General features: G+C 38.1%; 1 protein-coding gene across 1 annotated transcript in view; it reads left to right on the top strand.

The window, feature by feature from the left end:
• PLA2R1 (phospholipase A2 receptor 1) overlaps positions 1 to 13,698 on the top strand; it is a 112,239-nt gene extending 98,541 nt beyond the window's left edge. Inside the window, 8 exon segments of the mRNA XM_058549073.1 lie at positions 1,140 to 1,378; positions 3,831 to 3,999; positions 6,036 to 6,176; positions 6,685 to 6,801; positions 8,191 to 8,367; positions 10,923 to 10,955; positions 11,082 to 11,290; positions 11,292 to 13,698. Of these exon segments, the coding sequence (XP_058405056.1) occupies positions 1,140 to 1,378; positions 3,831 to 3,999; positions 6,036 to 6,176; positions 6,685 to 6,801; positions 8,191 to 8,367; positions 10,923 to 10,955; positions 11,082 to 11,290; positions 11,292 to 11,336 (1,130 nt within the window). The 3' untranslated portion in view covers positions 11,337 to 13,698.
• Positions 13,699 to 14,130: the final 432 nt, after the last annotated feature.

Below are 14,130 nucleotides of genomic sequence, written 5' to 3'. Positions count from 1 at the left end.
AAGAACAAACATTTATTGAGTGCCTGCTATGTCCTAGGTAGTATAGTTAAGTGCCCCATGTATGTATCTCATTGAATTCTACCCACACCCCCTAAGGAAGGCCTTACTAATCTTACAGACCAGAAATTTGAGGTTTAGAGAGCAACTACTTTGCCCAAGTTTTCTTAGACATTTAGGGTCAGAACTAGGGTTGAGTCGGAGGTCTTCTCACCTATCCACACCTCACCATGCTCCTTTTCAAGCCCAAATGTAATAAAACCCGTATACGGAGAGAAATCCTGGCCACTTTGGATCAGACAGTTCAGAAACTCTTACTTTGTTTTTGTGATTTAGGTTTTCTAAATTTAGCCTATCCTAGTACATAATATAATACAGAGCAAAAAGGCAAATGCACATATTAAAGAGGAAACATCTATATGTAAAACACGGGCTTAGTTTTCACATGATCACAGCCGCTCATGAACAAGAAAGCACCAATGATCACATACGGGAAAACCTTGCCTCTTAATTTATAAATCTTGACTCTGCCAGGTGATACATTAATAGCAACTCTTTATAAGACCTGTGTGTGTTCCTAAGCATTTATTAGCTTAATTTTTAAACCTTTTTTTAAAATTTATAATGTAAACTTTAAACACAATAGCAACTATCATACAGTCTCAAAAGTTTAATAGTGTTGTATTTGAGAATATGCAGTCATTAAATTATGTTTGCAATGCAATATATGACTACATAAAATATGTCAATATTCTCTTAGTAAGTATTAATTTCTCCCAGAGCAGCATATGTTAGGCCAAGTATAGCTAGTAGAAAGAAACCTGCCTAAGGAGATCACATTAGTTCCACCAAAAAATGGTCATTTTGACCAGAGACTGTCAAAAATGGGAAACTTTCTAGAAATTGTTCAATATATATTTATATTTTTTAAGAAACTCATTCATTAAATTTCCTAAGTATTCTAATTCTTTGGCATCACCTACGCTCTCAGGTAGTGTCCACATTTTAAAATAGTCAATTCTGGAAAGAAAAACTCTGATGTTAACAACAGCATGGATCATTGTGACAGTGATCCATGCTAAGCTTTGCCTCTCCCTTTCTCATCCAGATGCTACAAATGATTTTTGTTGTTCTTGTTCTAGATACTTCTGGACATGGTGTAAATACATCTGATATGTATCCAATCCCCAATACCTTAGAATATGGAAACAGAACTTACAAAATAATTAATGCAAATATGACTTGGTATACAGCGACAAAAACCTGCCTGATGCATGGAGCAGAACTGGTCAGCATTACAGACCAGTATCACCAGTCCTTCCTCACTGTTATCCTCAACCGGCTAGGACATGCCCACTGGATTGGACTGTTCACTGCAGACGTAGGTGTCCTCAAATCCCTTAGACAATCTTTGCATAATTAAGTTTCACATCTACCTCCTTAATGATATAGCCATTGAGATTAGCACAGAAAAAAAATTCCCAGAAATAATAGTAAATGTAACATCTAAGTAATGGGTTTATACAATAACTACTGGCCAACTTTATGAGCATCCTATGACTACAAAGTAAAGGTGTATACCTTCTTAGAGTAAACATTCACTTGCCTAATTTCTGGAAATTAATGCCCTTCTAAGGTTCTCTGAAAGTTTCTGAGAAATTTCAGGATACTGCCTCATGTGTGTGCTGGAACACATCCTAAACTCAGGCACCTGCATTTGGGTAATTTGTTGCATTTAAGGAATCCCAGAGAAAAATGAATCATGCTTCCTGGCTAGAAATTTAGTTACTAATTAATTCAGTCCCCCTTGGAATTTAACACGTGGGTTATTTTCCCACTCTAGGTATGTGGTTTGGAGAGTAAACATTTTTTTAGTTTCCTTTTTTTTTTTTTTGTGAGGAGATCAGCCGTGTGCTAACATCTGCCAATCCTCCTCTTTTTTTTGCCGAGGAAGACTGGCCCTAGGCTAACATCCATGCCCATCTTCCTCCACTTTATATGGGACACTGCCAAGCATGGCTTGCCAAGCAGTGCGTCGGTACGCGCCCAGGATCCGAACCGGCGAACCCCGGGGCCGCCACAGCGGAGCGCATGCACTTAACCTCTTGCACCACCGGGCCGGCCCCTTGTTTTCTTTTTTTTAATAAAAGTATTACACACTCAGATTAGTGAAAAGTAAATCTATTCCATCCTGACCTCTAGTTCTACTCTCCAAGGTCAATCACTGTAAACAGTTTCTTGTGTGTTATTTAGAAATTTTCTGTGTATGCACATATATACACATGTAATGGATGAATATGTGTGTGTGTGTGCGTGTGTGTATATATATATTTTTTTTTTTCCTGAGGAAGATTCGCCCTGAGCTAACATCTGTTGCCAATCTTCCTCCTTTTGCTTGAGGACGATTTGCCCTGAGCTAACATCCATGCCAGTCTTCCTCTGTTTTGTCTGCGGGCCGTCACCACAGCATGGCCGCCAAAGAGTGGTGTAGGTCCACGCCTGAGAACCAAACCTGGGCCAGTGAAGCTGAGCGCACTGAACTTAACCACTAGACCACAGGGCCAGCCCCTGTACATTGTTTTTATTTTTTTATTTATTTATTTTTTTAAAGGTGCTGTATACATTTTTTTTTTTTTTGAGGAAGATCAGCCCTGAGCTAACATCCATGTTAATCCTCCTTTTTTTGCCGAGGAAGTCCGGCTCTGAGCTAACATCTATTGCCAATCCTCCTTCCCCCCACCACCCAAAGCCCCAGTAGATAGCTGTATGTCATAGTTGCACATCCTTCTAGTTGCTGTATGTGGGACATGGCCTCAGCATGGCCGGAGAAGCGGTGCGTCGGTGCGCGCCGGGGATGTGAACCCAGGCTGCCAGCAGCAGAGTGCGCGCACTTAACCACTAAGCCACGGGGCAAGCCTCTGTATATTGTTTTTAAAATACAAATGAGATCATGCTATATATAGTTTCCTTAAACTTGCTTTTTTGTTTAATGTACCTTGTACAGCTTTCCATGTCAGCACATAAAAATCTAACCCTAACATTCTTTGGGACAGAAGCACATAAGGATAGACCACAATTTATTAAAGCATCCTCCTGTGAATGGACATACAGACATTCCCAATTTTTCACAATTACGAACAACGCACAACAAATGTCGTTGTACAAGTAGGATAAATTCCCAGAAGTGAAATTACTAAGTCCACTTTAAATTTTAACAAGTGGTGCCATATTGCCCTCCAAAAGTCTGCACCAATTTACCACAGTATATGATAATATCTAGTTTTTTCACATCTTTGTGAACACTGAGTATGTCAAAATTTTAATCCTTGCCAGTGGGATAGGTGAAAGGATGGTATTTCATGGTTGTTCATTGTATTTTTGTATTACAGAATGCTTTAACTTTATGTAGTCAGTTTTGCTTTATGACCTCTGGATTTTGTATCAGACTTAGAAACATTTTCCTCACACCAAGAGTATAAAATATTTAGCCAGCTTTTCTTTAGCACTTTTATGTTTTTAATTTTATGTTTGAATCTTTGATCAATCTGAAATTTAGTTTGGTGTAAAGAACAAGATACTGATCCAACTGCACTCTGATTGCTTACTGGAAAGTTATGGTGGCAGGGAGCCAAGGATTCCCAAAAACCAAAAAAGATACTGCTCATGGAAGATTTTTTGTGAGGACATATTTGCAAGCTATTCTAGACCCCCTAAAATATAAATCTAGATGTGAAAAAATAAATCTATGTGTGAAGTGAGGGCTTCTCAGACAGCATTGAATGATGCCACCAGCAGTCTTGGCAAGGAAATGAGTGCTCAATTTCCCTCCACAGAATGGTCTTCATTTTGACTGGTCAGATGGCACCAAATCCTCCTTCACTTTTTGGAAAGACGACGAGTCATCCTTCCTGGGTGACTGTGTTTTTGCTGACACCAGTGGACGCTGGAGTAGCACAGCCTGCGAGTCATTTCTGCAAGGAGCCATTTGTCATGTGCCCACTGGTAGGTTCAATTCTGTTTGACTTAAGAAATATGTACTGTGCACCCACTGTATGCAAGGCACTGTGCTAAGCAGGAGCTATGAGGAAGAGTAGTGAGAAGTATCTGCTCTCAAGAAGCCTCTGGTCTGGTACATGATGTACAGACAAATAATTGTTATACAAAGCAGGGCTACCAAACTATATAAGAGAGGTAGCAAGTGTTGTGGGGCGAGAAAAAGAGTGCATCATATCCACTTGGGGAAAAGTAGACAGGCTTCTTGAAGGAAGTGACTGTGGAGACTGGCTTTGAAGAATGGGTGGAATGTAAACGGGACAATGATGGGGCGTGGAGAGGCATTCGCAACAGAAAAGGTTGGGCAAAGACATGGAAGGAAGAAAGGACTGGGCATGTATAAGGCAAAGCAAGTGTTGAGATTTTCCTGCATCGCAGGTTACAGGTAGGAAGAGATGGGAAATTAGGCTAGAAAGGTGAGTTAGGAACGTGTGTGGAAGACCTTGAATGCCAAACTGAGGATTTATGTTTAAGTCAAAGACTAATAGGATTCTAGAGTCATAATAATAATAATGATAATAATATTTATATTCATAGTATATATATTTATATTATATAATAATAATAACACCTCATTACACTTTAAGTTCACTGGGTCCAACCAGATGAACTTTATTTTAAAGATGAAACAAACTCAGAGCATTACATAGCTTCGTGAAGATCTCATAGATATCCGGCAACAGCCCCAGGAGTAGAAGCCAAGTTTCCTGGCTCTCTGATGTGATATTTATCCCATTATACCACGTCCCCTTTCTCTTGATTGCTATGGTGTACACAAAGAGAGTTCCTTAACACTAGCTGGTTTCTTTTTAAATTTCTCATTTACTAAAAGTGCATGTATGTACTTACATTCTGGATACTGTCAGTCCACTAGCATACACATTATGTAACTTCAAGTCCAAACAGTTCAGTATTGGGCCTGGCCCTGTGGCCAAGTGGTTAAAGTTCTGCACACTCTGCTTCAGCGGCCTGGGTTCAGGCATTCAGATCCCAGGCACAGACCTACTCCACTCACCAGCCATGCTGTGGTGGTGTCCCACGTACAAAGTAGAGGAGCACAGATGTTAGCTCAAGGCTAATCTTCCTCAAGCAAAAAAAACAAAAAAAGTGAGGAGGATTGGCAGCGGATGTTAGGTCAGGGTGAATCTTCCTCAGCAAAAAAAAAGAAAAAAAAAAGAATTCACAATAAAAGTGTAAATGTTAGCCACATATATTGGAAAAGCTAATTCTGCTTCTAAAACACCATAAAAGTTAGTCTTCCCTTTTCAATAACACTGCATTTATTGAGTGCTTAAGAGGTTTCAGGCACTAGGTTATTTAAACTTCTCAAGTTGTAAAAAAGATGTTGTTATTAGCTCTCTTTTATAGATAAAGAAACCAAAGTGTAAGGAGGTTGGGTAACATACCCACAGCCATACACCCAGGATCTCACATGGGTGTGTCTGACTCTCATGCTTGCCCTCTGAAGCAAAGTCCACCCCAAATTTCCCTTAGTTACGTGTTAGGTTAGGTTATGTTATGATATTTTATTGAATGCATTATTTTCTCTCGTAGGTCTACTAGTAGGTAAGGAATTTTTAAATCTGTAATATTCAGCACTGCATGGAACACATTTTGTACATTTGGAAGTGCCATTCAGCTGCCGGTACTTCTGTGAATCACATCCCCCAGTTTTTCCGACCGTGAGGATACTAATTGTAAACATGAAAGACAGCCATCCTCACCGAGGCAGCACCCAAACTAAGCCCATGGAGCTATGCATTAATATACTCTGTTATGTGTAGGTAAAGATTATTTCTGCCAGAAATGCTATAAACTAGTCCTAGTTTTATAACCATTTACATTAAACCCACTCTTTCAGAGTATTACCGTGAAAATCTCATCACATATATTTATCTTGGTCTTTCATAGAATGTAATGCAATGTTTATCTCAATAAACAAATCCAGTCACCACCCTGAAATCATAGCTGATTTCTGTTTACAGAAACAAGAGCATTTGGATACCCAGAGTTGTGCTCAGAAACATCTATCCCGTGGATAAAATTCAAAAGTAATTGCTACAGTTTTTCTACAGTCCTAGACAGTACAAGTTTTGAGACTGCTCATGAATTTTGCAAAAAGGAAGGTAATTCTTTTGTGATGGTGAAATGCTTTCAATGTGCTCCTTCTTGACATTTCAGTAAACAATGTGGTTTTCTTCATTTGTCTGATTATTTGGTGGCTTTAGGAGCAACAAAAACCATTGGAAAAATAAATACTATTGAATTTGCTTGTTTGGGGAATGGCTGATATATGAAACTCAATGTTCAGTATAGAATTTGAAAACCTAAGGTGCTGTCTCAGAATGCTGTGTTTTCCCAAGAAAATGTTCCTTTTGAATGTATTTGAATTATGAATTTTTAATGTTCCCTAAAATTAATATTCTACGCTTTAACTTCTAAAGTACAAGCTTGTATCTTTTAATAAATGTAGTTTTACTTTTAAATTTTTAATCAAAAATCACTTATTTACAATGAGAATTTTCACTTTTCAAAGCCTGAACTTTACAAATTATGGTATAGGAGACATTATTTTAAATTGTATTTATGTGTAAACACAAATACTTGTTCATTTGCTGTCGGTCTCTTTTATAGGATCTAATCTTTTGACAATCAAGGACGAGGCTGAAAACTCATTTCTCCTAGAAGAGCTTTCTGCTTTTGTTTCTTCTGTCCACATGGTTTGGTTGAATGCTCAGTTTGATGGTGACAGTAAGTAATTTGGGTAGAGAAGAGGAGAGGGCATAAATAAATACACAGTGGTCAACGCCAATGAAAATGGCTTCTGCAAACCGGAACGCTCTCATTGGATACACTTGCTGTGAAAAAATAGCATGAGTCCTAAAGCCATTTCTTGCGAAGACAACATTGCTAACTCTTTTCTCTCTACCGTCTTGTCCTTTAAAATACTCCCACAGTACCAAAAGTGAAAACAAACAGTTTATCTTATACTTACCCTCACATCATGAAGATGCTTAACTGGAACTTTATAGTCACAGGCTAAGTCATAGACACCAAAACCATATTTACTTGAAACTACCCCAGGTTCCTAAATGTTATAAAAACACCATAGAGTAATGGAAGTGTTTCAGTGATAAATTGTGCTATTAGAATTGTTACTTGCTACTCATAAAAACCAGAGTTTGTAATCAAATAAGAGCATGGTAGTCTTTCCTTTATGTAAGTGATGGTTATTGAAAGTACATGTAAAGAAAATTATTTTAGAGCCAGCCCTGATGGCCTAGTGGTTAAAGTTCAGTACGCTCTGCTTTGGCGGCCCGGGTTCGGTTCCCAGGCATGGAACCACACCACTCGTTTGTCAGTAGCTGTGCTGTGGCGATGGCTCACATAGAAGAACTAGAAGGACTTACAACTAGAATATACAACCATGCACTGGGGCTTTGGGAGGGGAAAAAAAAAAAGTGTAAAAAAAAAAAGAAAATTATTTTAATTGGTATAGAAAGCTTGTTAGAGTGTTGTACCAAAGTGGAGAAGGGTCCACCCTGGTGAGGAGGAGTATTTCCATCACCGATCTTGTTTAGAATTTCTAGCACATGGTGGCAATAAAAAGCTGACCGACTTTTAGTTTTTATCTAAATCCTTTTCAGATAATGCACCCTCTTATTGCCTATACATGGGTGGACTCTCCCACCACCCCCACCCCTTGGTACACCACTCGCTTGCTATTCAAAGAAACTCACTATAAAATTCTTTCAGAAAGTGAGCCATTTTGTAATGATTTGGATGTTAGGTCCTATTGGATTTTTCTCTATATTGATTAGTTTGGTTTATGAAATGAATTCTTTAAATTGATTATAATGATATGGAATATTTCAAAATTCAAACTGTTACATTAAGAAACATATCCTAAATGAACTAAATTAGAACAATATATCTAAAATAAATAGAGTTGTTCACAAGGCATCTTTACTAATACCTACCTTTTATTGTTAAGTTCGTGACTGTACCTACTGAGTTGAATGCATTAAATAAGAAGAAAGTCTCATTAAATTTAGGGGCTGCTTTTTGTGGTTCATTCCAGTCTTAGTATGTTTGATAACCATGCACATAATTCATAATAAGTCAGCAATTTTTCCACAGACGAAACCATAAAGTGGTTTGATGGAACTCCCACAGACCAGTCAAACTGGGGCATTCGGAAGCCAGAGATGGACCACGTCCAACCGCATCTGTGTGTTGCCCTGAGGATCCCCGAAGGAATGTGGCAGTTATCCCCATGCCAAGAAAAAAAAGGATTCATATGTAAAATGGAGGCAGGTGAGTAAAGTTAGAGGGTGATTCTTCATTTTGATTCTACTCTGATTAATGTTGACCCACCTCCTTAGCATTTAAAGGTTTTAAAATCCAAGTATTCAGAGAGGATTCAGATAGATTCTGACATTATCTTCTCGGTCTACATCAAAAAAGTCAAAGGACATTGCAGCTCCTTCTTCCTCTGATATGAAAAAAAAAAGCATTATAAATCAATTCAAGGACTATGACTTTCTTGTGTCACCCAGCTGTTAACCTAATGGGCAAAAAAGCAGTTTACCTCAAGCAAATAGAGCCAGAAATGTAAACCAGCTAGCCTCATTCTGGCCACTCCTACTTAGAATTTTTAAGGTTCATCTTTGGTCCCAGGAAATATAATCTAGGCCTAGGCATCTCTGTTATAAATAAGTAGATGTGATTCTCTGTTGCAAGCTATGTCATAAAAGTCACTATTTAGCTTCATCTTGAGCTACATACTTAGTTTGTAAGGACATTTTAGAAATCTAACCCAGAAAATTATAGTCAGTTGCAAACAATAGCAGGGATTTCTAAAATAGGCTGTTAATGAGATCATTGACGTAGCACAATGTTTATAATAATTGCAACAGTTCTAGATACTAGTATTATAAAGAAGGAGGGATTGGTGTGGCCTGGGCCACTGGAGAAGGCTTCAGAGAGAAGATGAGGCTTTGGAATCCCAAAGGATGAAGAGAACAGAGGAGGGAAGGCATTTCGGACAAAGTCCCAGCATGACTAAAGGCAGCAGTTGAGAATGGGCTTAGATTGGAGTGAAGGGCTCACATTGGGTGGCGATGGGAGTAAAATTGGGCAGTGATGTAGGATCCATTCACAGAGAGTGCTGTGAAGAGCTGAACCTCATGGTGAAGGAGGCAGGGACCTCCTATGTGCTCTGTAGACAGCTGCAGTGGAGTCACACTTATCTGGATGTAAAGGGAGGCAATTTTAATTTGAGTGACAGAACTAGGGACAAAAAAGGAGGGTAGAAATGGGAAAAGAGAATGATCAGGCCTTGGTAACTGATGAGATACTGGGAATGAAGGAGCAAAAAATTGGTAGATGTGGCACCAATGTTTGAAGCCCCAGTAGTGTCAATATCAACTCTGTATGGAAAACAGGACTAAGCCTAATAAATAGTTTGCCCAAGTGATCACTAGCATTTAAGCATCAAGAACAAATCAGAAATACTCCGTGTCCGTATAGGACTTTAGAGCTTCCTATAACACGTAGGATACCTCTTTCGTACTTCACAGCAACTTTCCATGGCAGTCAAGCAGATAAGATATTCCCATTTTACAGATGAGAAAAGTAGTTGTCCAAACTGAGGCTACATGGAGGATTACACTCCAAATTTTCTGGCCATGGGCTCCTTCTACACCTGCTCACTGCCTCCCTTCTGAGAATAAATACTCTTTTAACAGTCTTTCTTTAAAAAGTATCTTCACACACACACACACACTAATACATGTTTTAAATAATATTATGCAAAGTTATACAATTTTATTTTTAAGTTGCAAAAAAAGGTTTTTTAAAAAATATAGTCTGGGGCTGGCCTGGTGGCGTAGTGGTTAAGTTCGCGCGCTCCGCTTTGACGGCCTGGGGTTGGCGGGCTCGGACCTGCACCTGCCCGCTGCTCATCAAGCCATGCTGTGGCCTCGTCCCACGTACAACATAGAGGAAGACTGGCACAGATGTTAGCTCAGGGCCAATCTTCCTCACACACACACAAAAATATGGTTTTACTATTGGTAACAATGTTGATGTTTCTTTTAAGTCTGTAAGAGTGAATGGGCATAAGTAGTGCACCAAGGCACTTCCTCCTCCACTCACAAATCCTTTACTGATCTTCCTCTGGGTCATTCTCTACATATCCTCTGGATCTTTACCTAGATCAAAATAGCAGAGTTCGAATTTTGAGATAGAGTTTACTTGAAAGAGATACGTTTTTACAGTAGAAAATCCTCAAACAAGAGCCATCTAACTTTTTGAATGGAGGAGCCATTATTCATTTCCCAAGATTCTTGAGACCACAAAGGTAAGAAGGTGTTGATTTTAAAATCCTTGCATAGAAGCAGGGAGTTTATCATTGCTGGACAGACTCCATGTCAGATCCCAACCAAACTGAGTTCCTTGCAGGCAGAGACTATGTTTTACTTATATTTTTACTGCAGCACAGTGCTGAAACTGGATGGGAGTTCTTCAGCTTAAAAAAAAAAGTAGCGTATGTGTTTGTGAGCACTAATAATGATTACTATAAATCAGGGGCCAGCAAACTTTTCTTGTAAAGGGCCAGATAGTACATATTTTAGGCTTTGGGGGCCATGATGGTCTCTGTCACGCTGCCATTGTAGGATGAAAGCAGCCATAGATAATACATAAATGAAGGAGTGTGGCTGAGCTCCAAAAAACAGTAATTATAGAAACAGGCAAACAGATTTGATCCATGGGCCATAGTTTGCTGAGCCCTGCTATAAGTAATGACATAATTTTGCTGAATTAAAAGGAAAATTTCATCTCAGTATTGTTTTTGTATTTGATTTTAGATATTCACACAGTAAAGGAACATCCAGGAAAAGGTAGGTTCGGAACAGTAGGGAAGATTTTGATTTTTCTTAGAAATAATAAAATAAGAAATAACTATGTGACAGTATCTATCTTACTTTATCGTCATTGAAGTTTTCCTTTTTTTCACCTTCTTTCAGGACCAAGTCACAGCATTGTACCTCTTGCAGTGGCGCTGACACTGATAGTAATTCTGGCAATTTCCACACTTTCCTTCTGCATATACAAGCACAAGAGTCATATCTTCAGGAGACTTGCAGGGTTTGAGAATACTTACTATCCTACAACCAACTTTAGTACAGTCCATTTAGAAGAGAATATTTTCATTTCTGATCTTGAGAAGAATGACCAATAATAATGAAGTCAGAGAAGGCCACAGCCATGAGGATAAGTAAAGAAGACCATAAGAGAGTCTCCTCTGTATTTTCCTTTCCAGACCAGATGCCATTATAATGTGAAATTGTGACACTATTTGAATTATTCTTAAAGTGATTACTGGTTTTGAACTGTAACCAAATCAGATGAGTGTTAATTTATTCATTTCCCCAAACTGTGATCTATTCTTAAAAAGGGGAAATTATACAAGTCTTATTATTCAGAAAACAGGAGCTATTAAAAGAAACTCCCTATTGAAGACTCTCAAACCAATGTGAATAATAGTTTTTGCATTAATGTTTCTACCAAAATTTGGGGGGAATTTTTAAACTAATCTGGTATCTATTAAGACATTTACTCACACTCATTCTTTAAAAGAGAGAAGGGGAGAGCAAAACAAATTTTAAAACCCTCCACTTGTATATGAGAGGCAAAAGAAAAGGCTTCTGAAAGGTTTCTTGTTTGTTTTTAATGCAATCTTTTAAATTCAATCAGTTTTAACTGATTTGGGTTAAATTCAATCAGTTTAACTGATTAGGTTTGGGAAATACTAATTTCTAAGCTTAAAACTCACAGGTTCTGGGCTCTAAACTAATATTTAGAGTGATATTCATTTTTATTAGTTCTCGCTTATCAAACTAAAGGAGAAGAAAAATAATCTTTCTTTAAATAGTAAAGATCTTGGATAGCAGCACACTTTCATAAGCAACCACACAATGTGGCCTAAAATTTTCAATTATTAAATGATGACTAAGTTTGATAGTTAAAAACGTCTTGTAGATAAGCTTAAAGGAATTTATCGAGATCTTAATACTGTTAAAACTCATGGGCCTTATTTAAAACTAAAGGTATAAAATAATACATAACACTCAACAACCAAAAGATATAAAATGTGACTTCAATTTAAACAGGAAAAATTGAAGATCTAAATTACAGTCCCATTACAACCAGACTAGACGATATGTTGGGAAGTACTAAATAAATTACTCTCCAGTAGTAATCTAAATACATGTGTTATATAAATGAGTTTATTTGGCGTGTTCTAGTTAGTAAACTATCGTTTTGGGGAACCATATCCTTTTGTGTTGGACTAGTTAGTGGAGTCACTAGTTAGTGGAGTAAATAATGATTAAAAGCATGATTTTGTTGTTAATGCCGTCAAGTTGATACCAACTCCTAGCGATCCTGTGTACAGCAGAGTGGAACCCTTGCCCTGTCTTCCTGCGCCATCCTCTCACCTTCTAGCACTGTATCAGACAATGTTCTGCTGCTATTCATAGCGTTTTCGTGGCCAATTTTTTCAAAAGTGGGTGGCCAGGTCCTTCTTCCTAGTCTGTCTTAGTCTGGAAGCTCAACTGAAACCTGTTCACCATGGGTGACCCTGCTGGTATTTAAAATACCAGTGGCACAGCTTTCAGCATCACAGCAACACATAGCCACCACCTGCCACAGTATGACAACCAGGTGGTGTGGTTCCCGAGAAACGAACTGGGCCATGCCAGTGAGGGTGCTGAACCTTAACCACTAGACCACCAGGGCTGGCTTAAAAGCATGATACTGTCCATAAATTAAAAAGATTTGATCCTCCTTCATTAATTTCTTATAAGGAAACATGACTTCATGACCAGTATTCAAAAGTTACTCATTACATAAACATTTATTAAGTTCCTATTAAGAACCAAGTGCCATTGTAGGAACTGGGGTACTGGGGTGAGCAAGTCAGTGAGATCTGCTTTCATTGCACTTATTTTCTAATGAAGGAAAACTGACAGGAACCCAGTAAAGGAATGCAGAAGTAGAAAATATCAGGTGGTTAGGAAAATTAAGTAAGGTCCCACAACAGAGAGAAGCTGAGGGACTCTCAGGGCCTCCCCAGAGTGTGCATTTTAATTATTACAACCAGCTGCCTCAAAACTGGGGGCCACTAGTCACAAGGTGGAGCTCCGGGAGAAAGTGTGAATAAATTTCTAAGTGGAAAACCATCATCACTAGAAATAGAGTTTGAAGAGCATGCTCTAAGAAGGAAGTCCTTGTGGCCTGAAACATTAATACACCTTCCAAAAGCAGCTCTTTGCGACTGCTGTGTAGTTTATATGCTGGGACAATCAACTTCCGTGATTTTTTTTATTTTGGGGGACTTTATTTTTTAAGAGATATTATATTATGTGGCAGTTGTATATTTATGACTCAAAAGAATAATTGAGTTGAATTACGCAGATGGTATGAAAGCCCAATTTAACAATCTGTCAAGTGAAATTAAAGTTCTGTTCTTTTCAGTAGACTTGGTAAAAACTGCTAATCAATTATCCTTCCTGTCAAGGTATATTGAAGTGGAATAGTCACACATAACAATTTGACAAAATATGTCATTAATAAAGTGGTTTTTCAGAAAGAAACTGTACTTCTTGTCAATGCTCTGTACTTTGATATTTAATATTGAACCACATCTCTAGGGAATCTGTTTCCATGCACAGATCATGCACTCCTTCCCATTACTGAAATTTTGGAAATAGAAAGTACTGAAATATTCTGTTTTATTCATATATGTGTACTTTTAAAAACTTTTTTCCACATCTATTTTTAATCTGAACTACATTTCACAGCTACAGCATGAAAATAAAAAAAGTAGCAGAGTCACAAACTCATTCGTACATAATTAATGTGCCCCTCTCCAAAAAAATCAATTATTTTCTATGACTCTGAGTAATGGAAAATCTTGGATTTTCCAGTTAAAGATATCTTGGACTCTTCCAATTCTAACAGTCTGCCTTCAGTTTAAATGTTTCTTCTATTGAAAGTTCTATTCCCTATCAA

This window comes from Diceros bicornis, chromosome 10 (genome assembly GCF_020826845.1).
Source record: "Diceros bicornis minor isolate mBicDic1 chromosome 10, mDicBic1.mat.cur, whole genome shotgun sequence".
In the NCBI taxonomy this organism is placed as follows: Eukaryota; Metazoa; Chordata; class Mammalia; order Perissodactyla; family Rhinocerotidae; genus Diceros; species Diceros bicornis.
The sequence above is the reverse complement of the archived record's forward strand: the minus strand, read 5'-3'. Positions and strand labels throughout refer to the sequence as shown.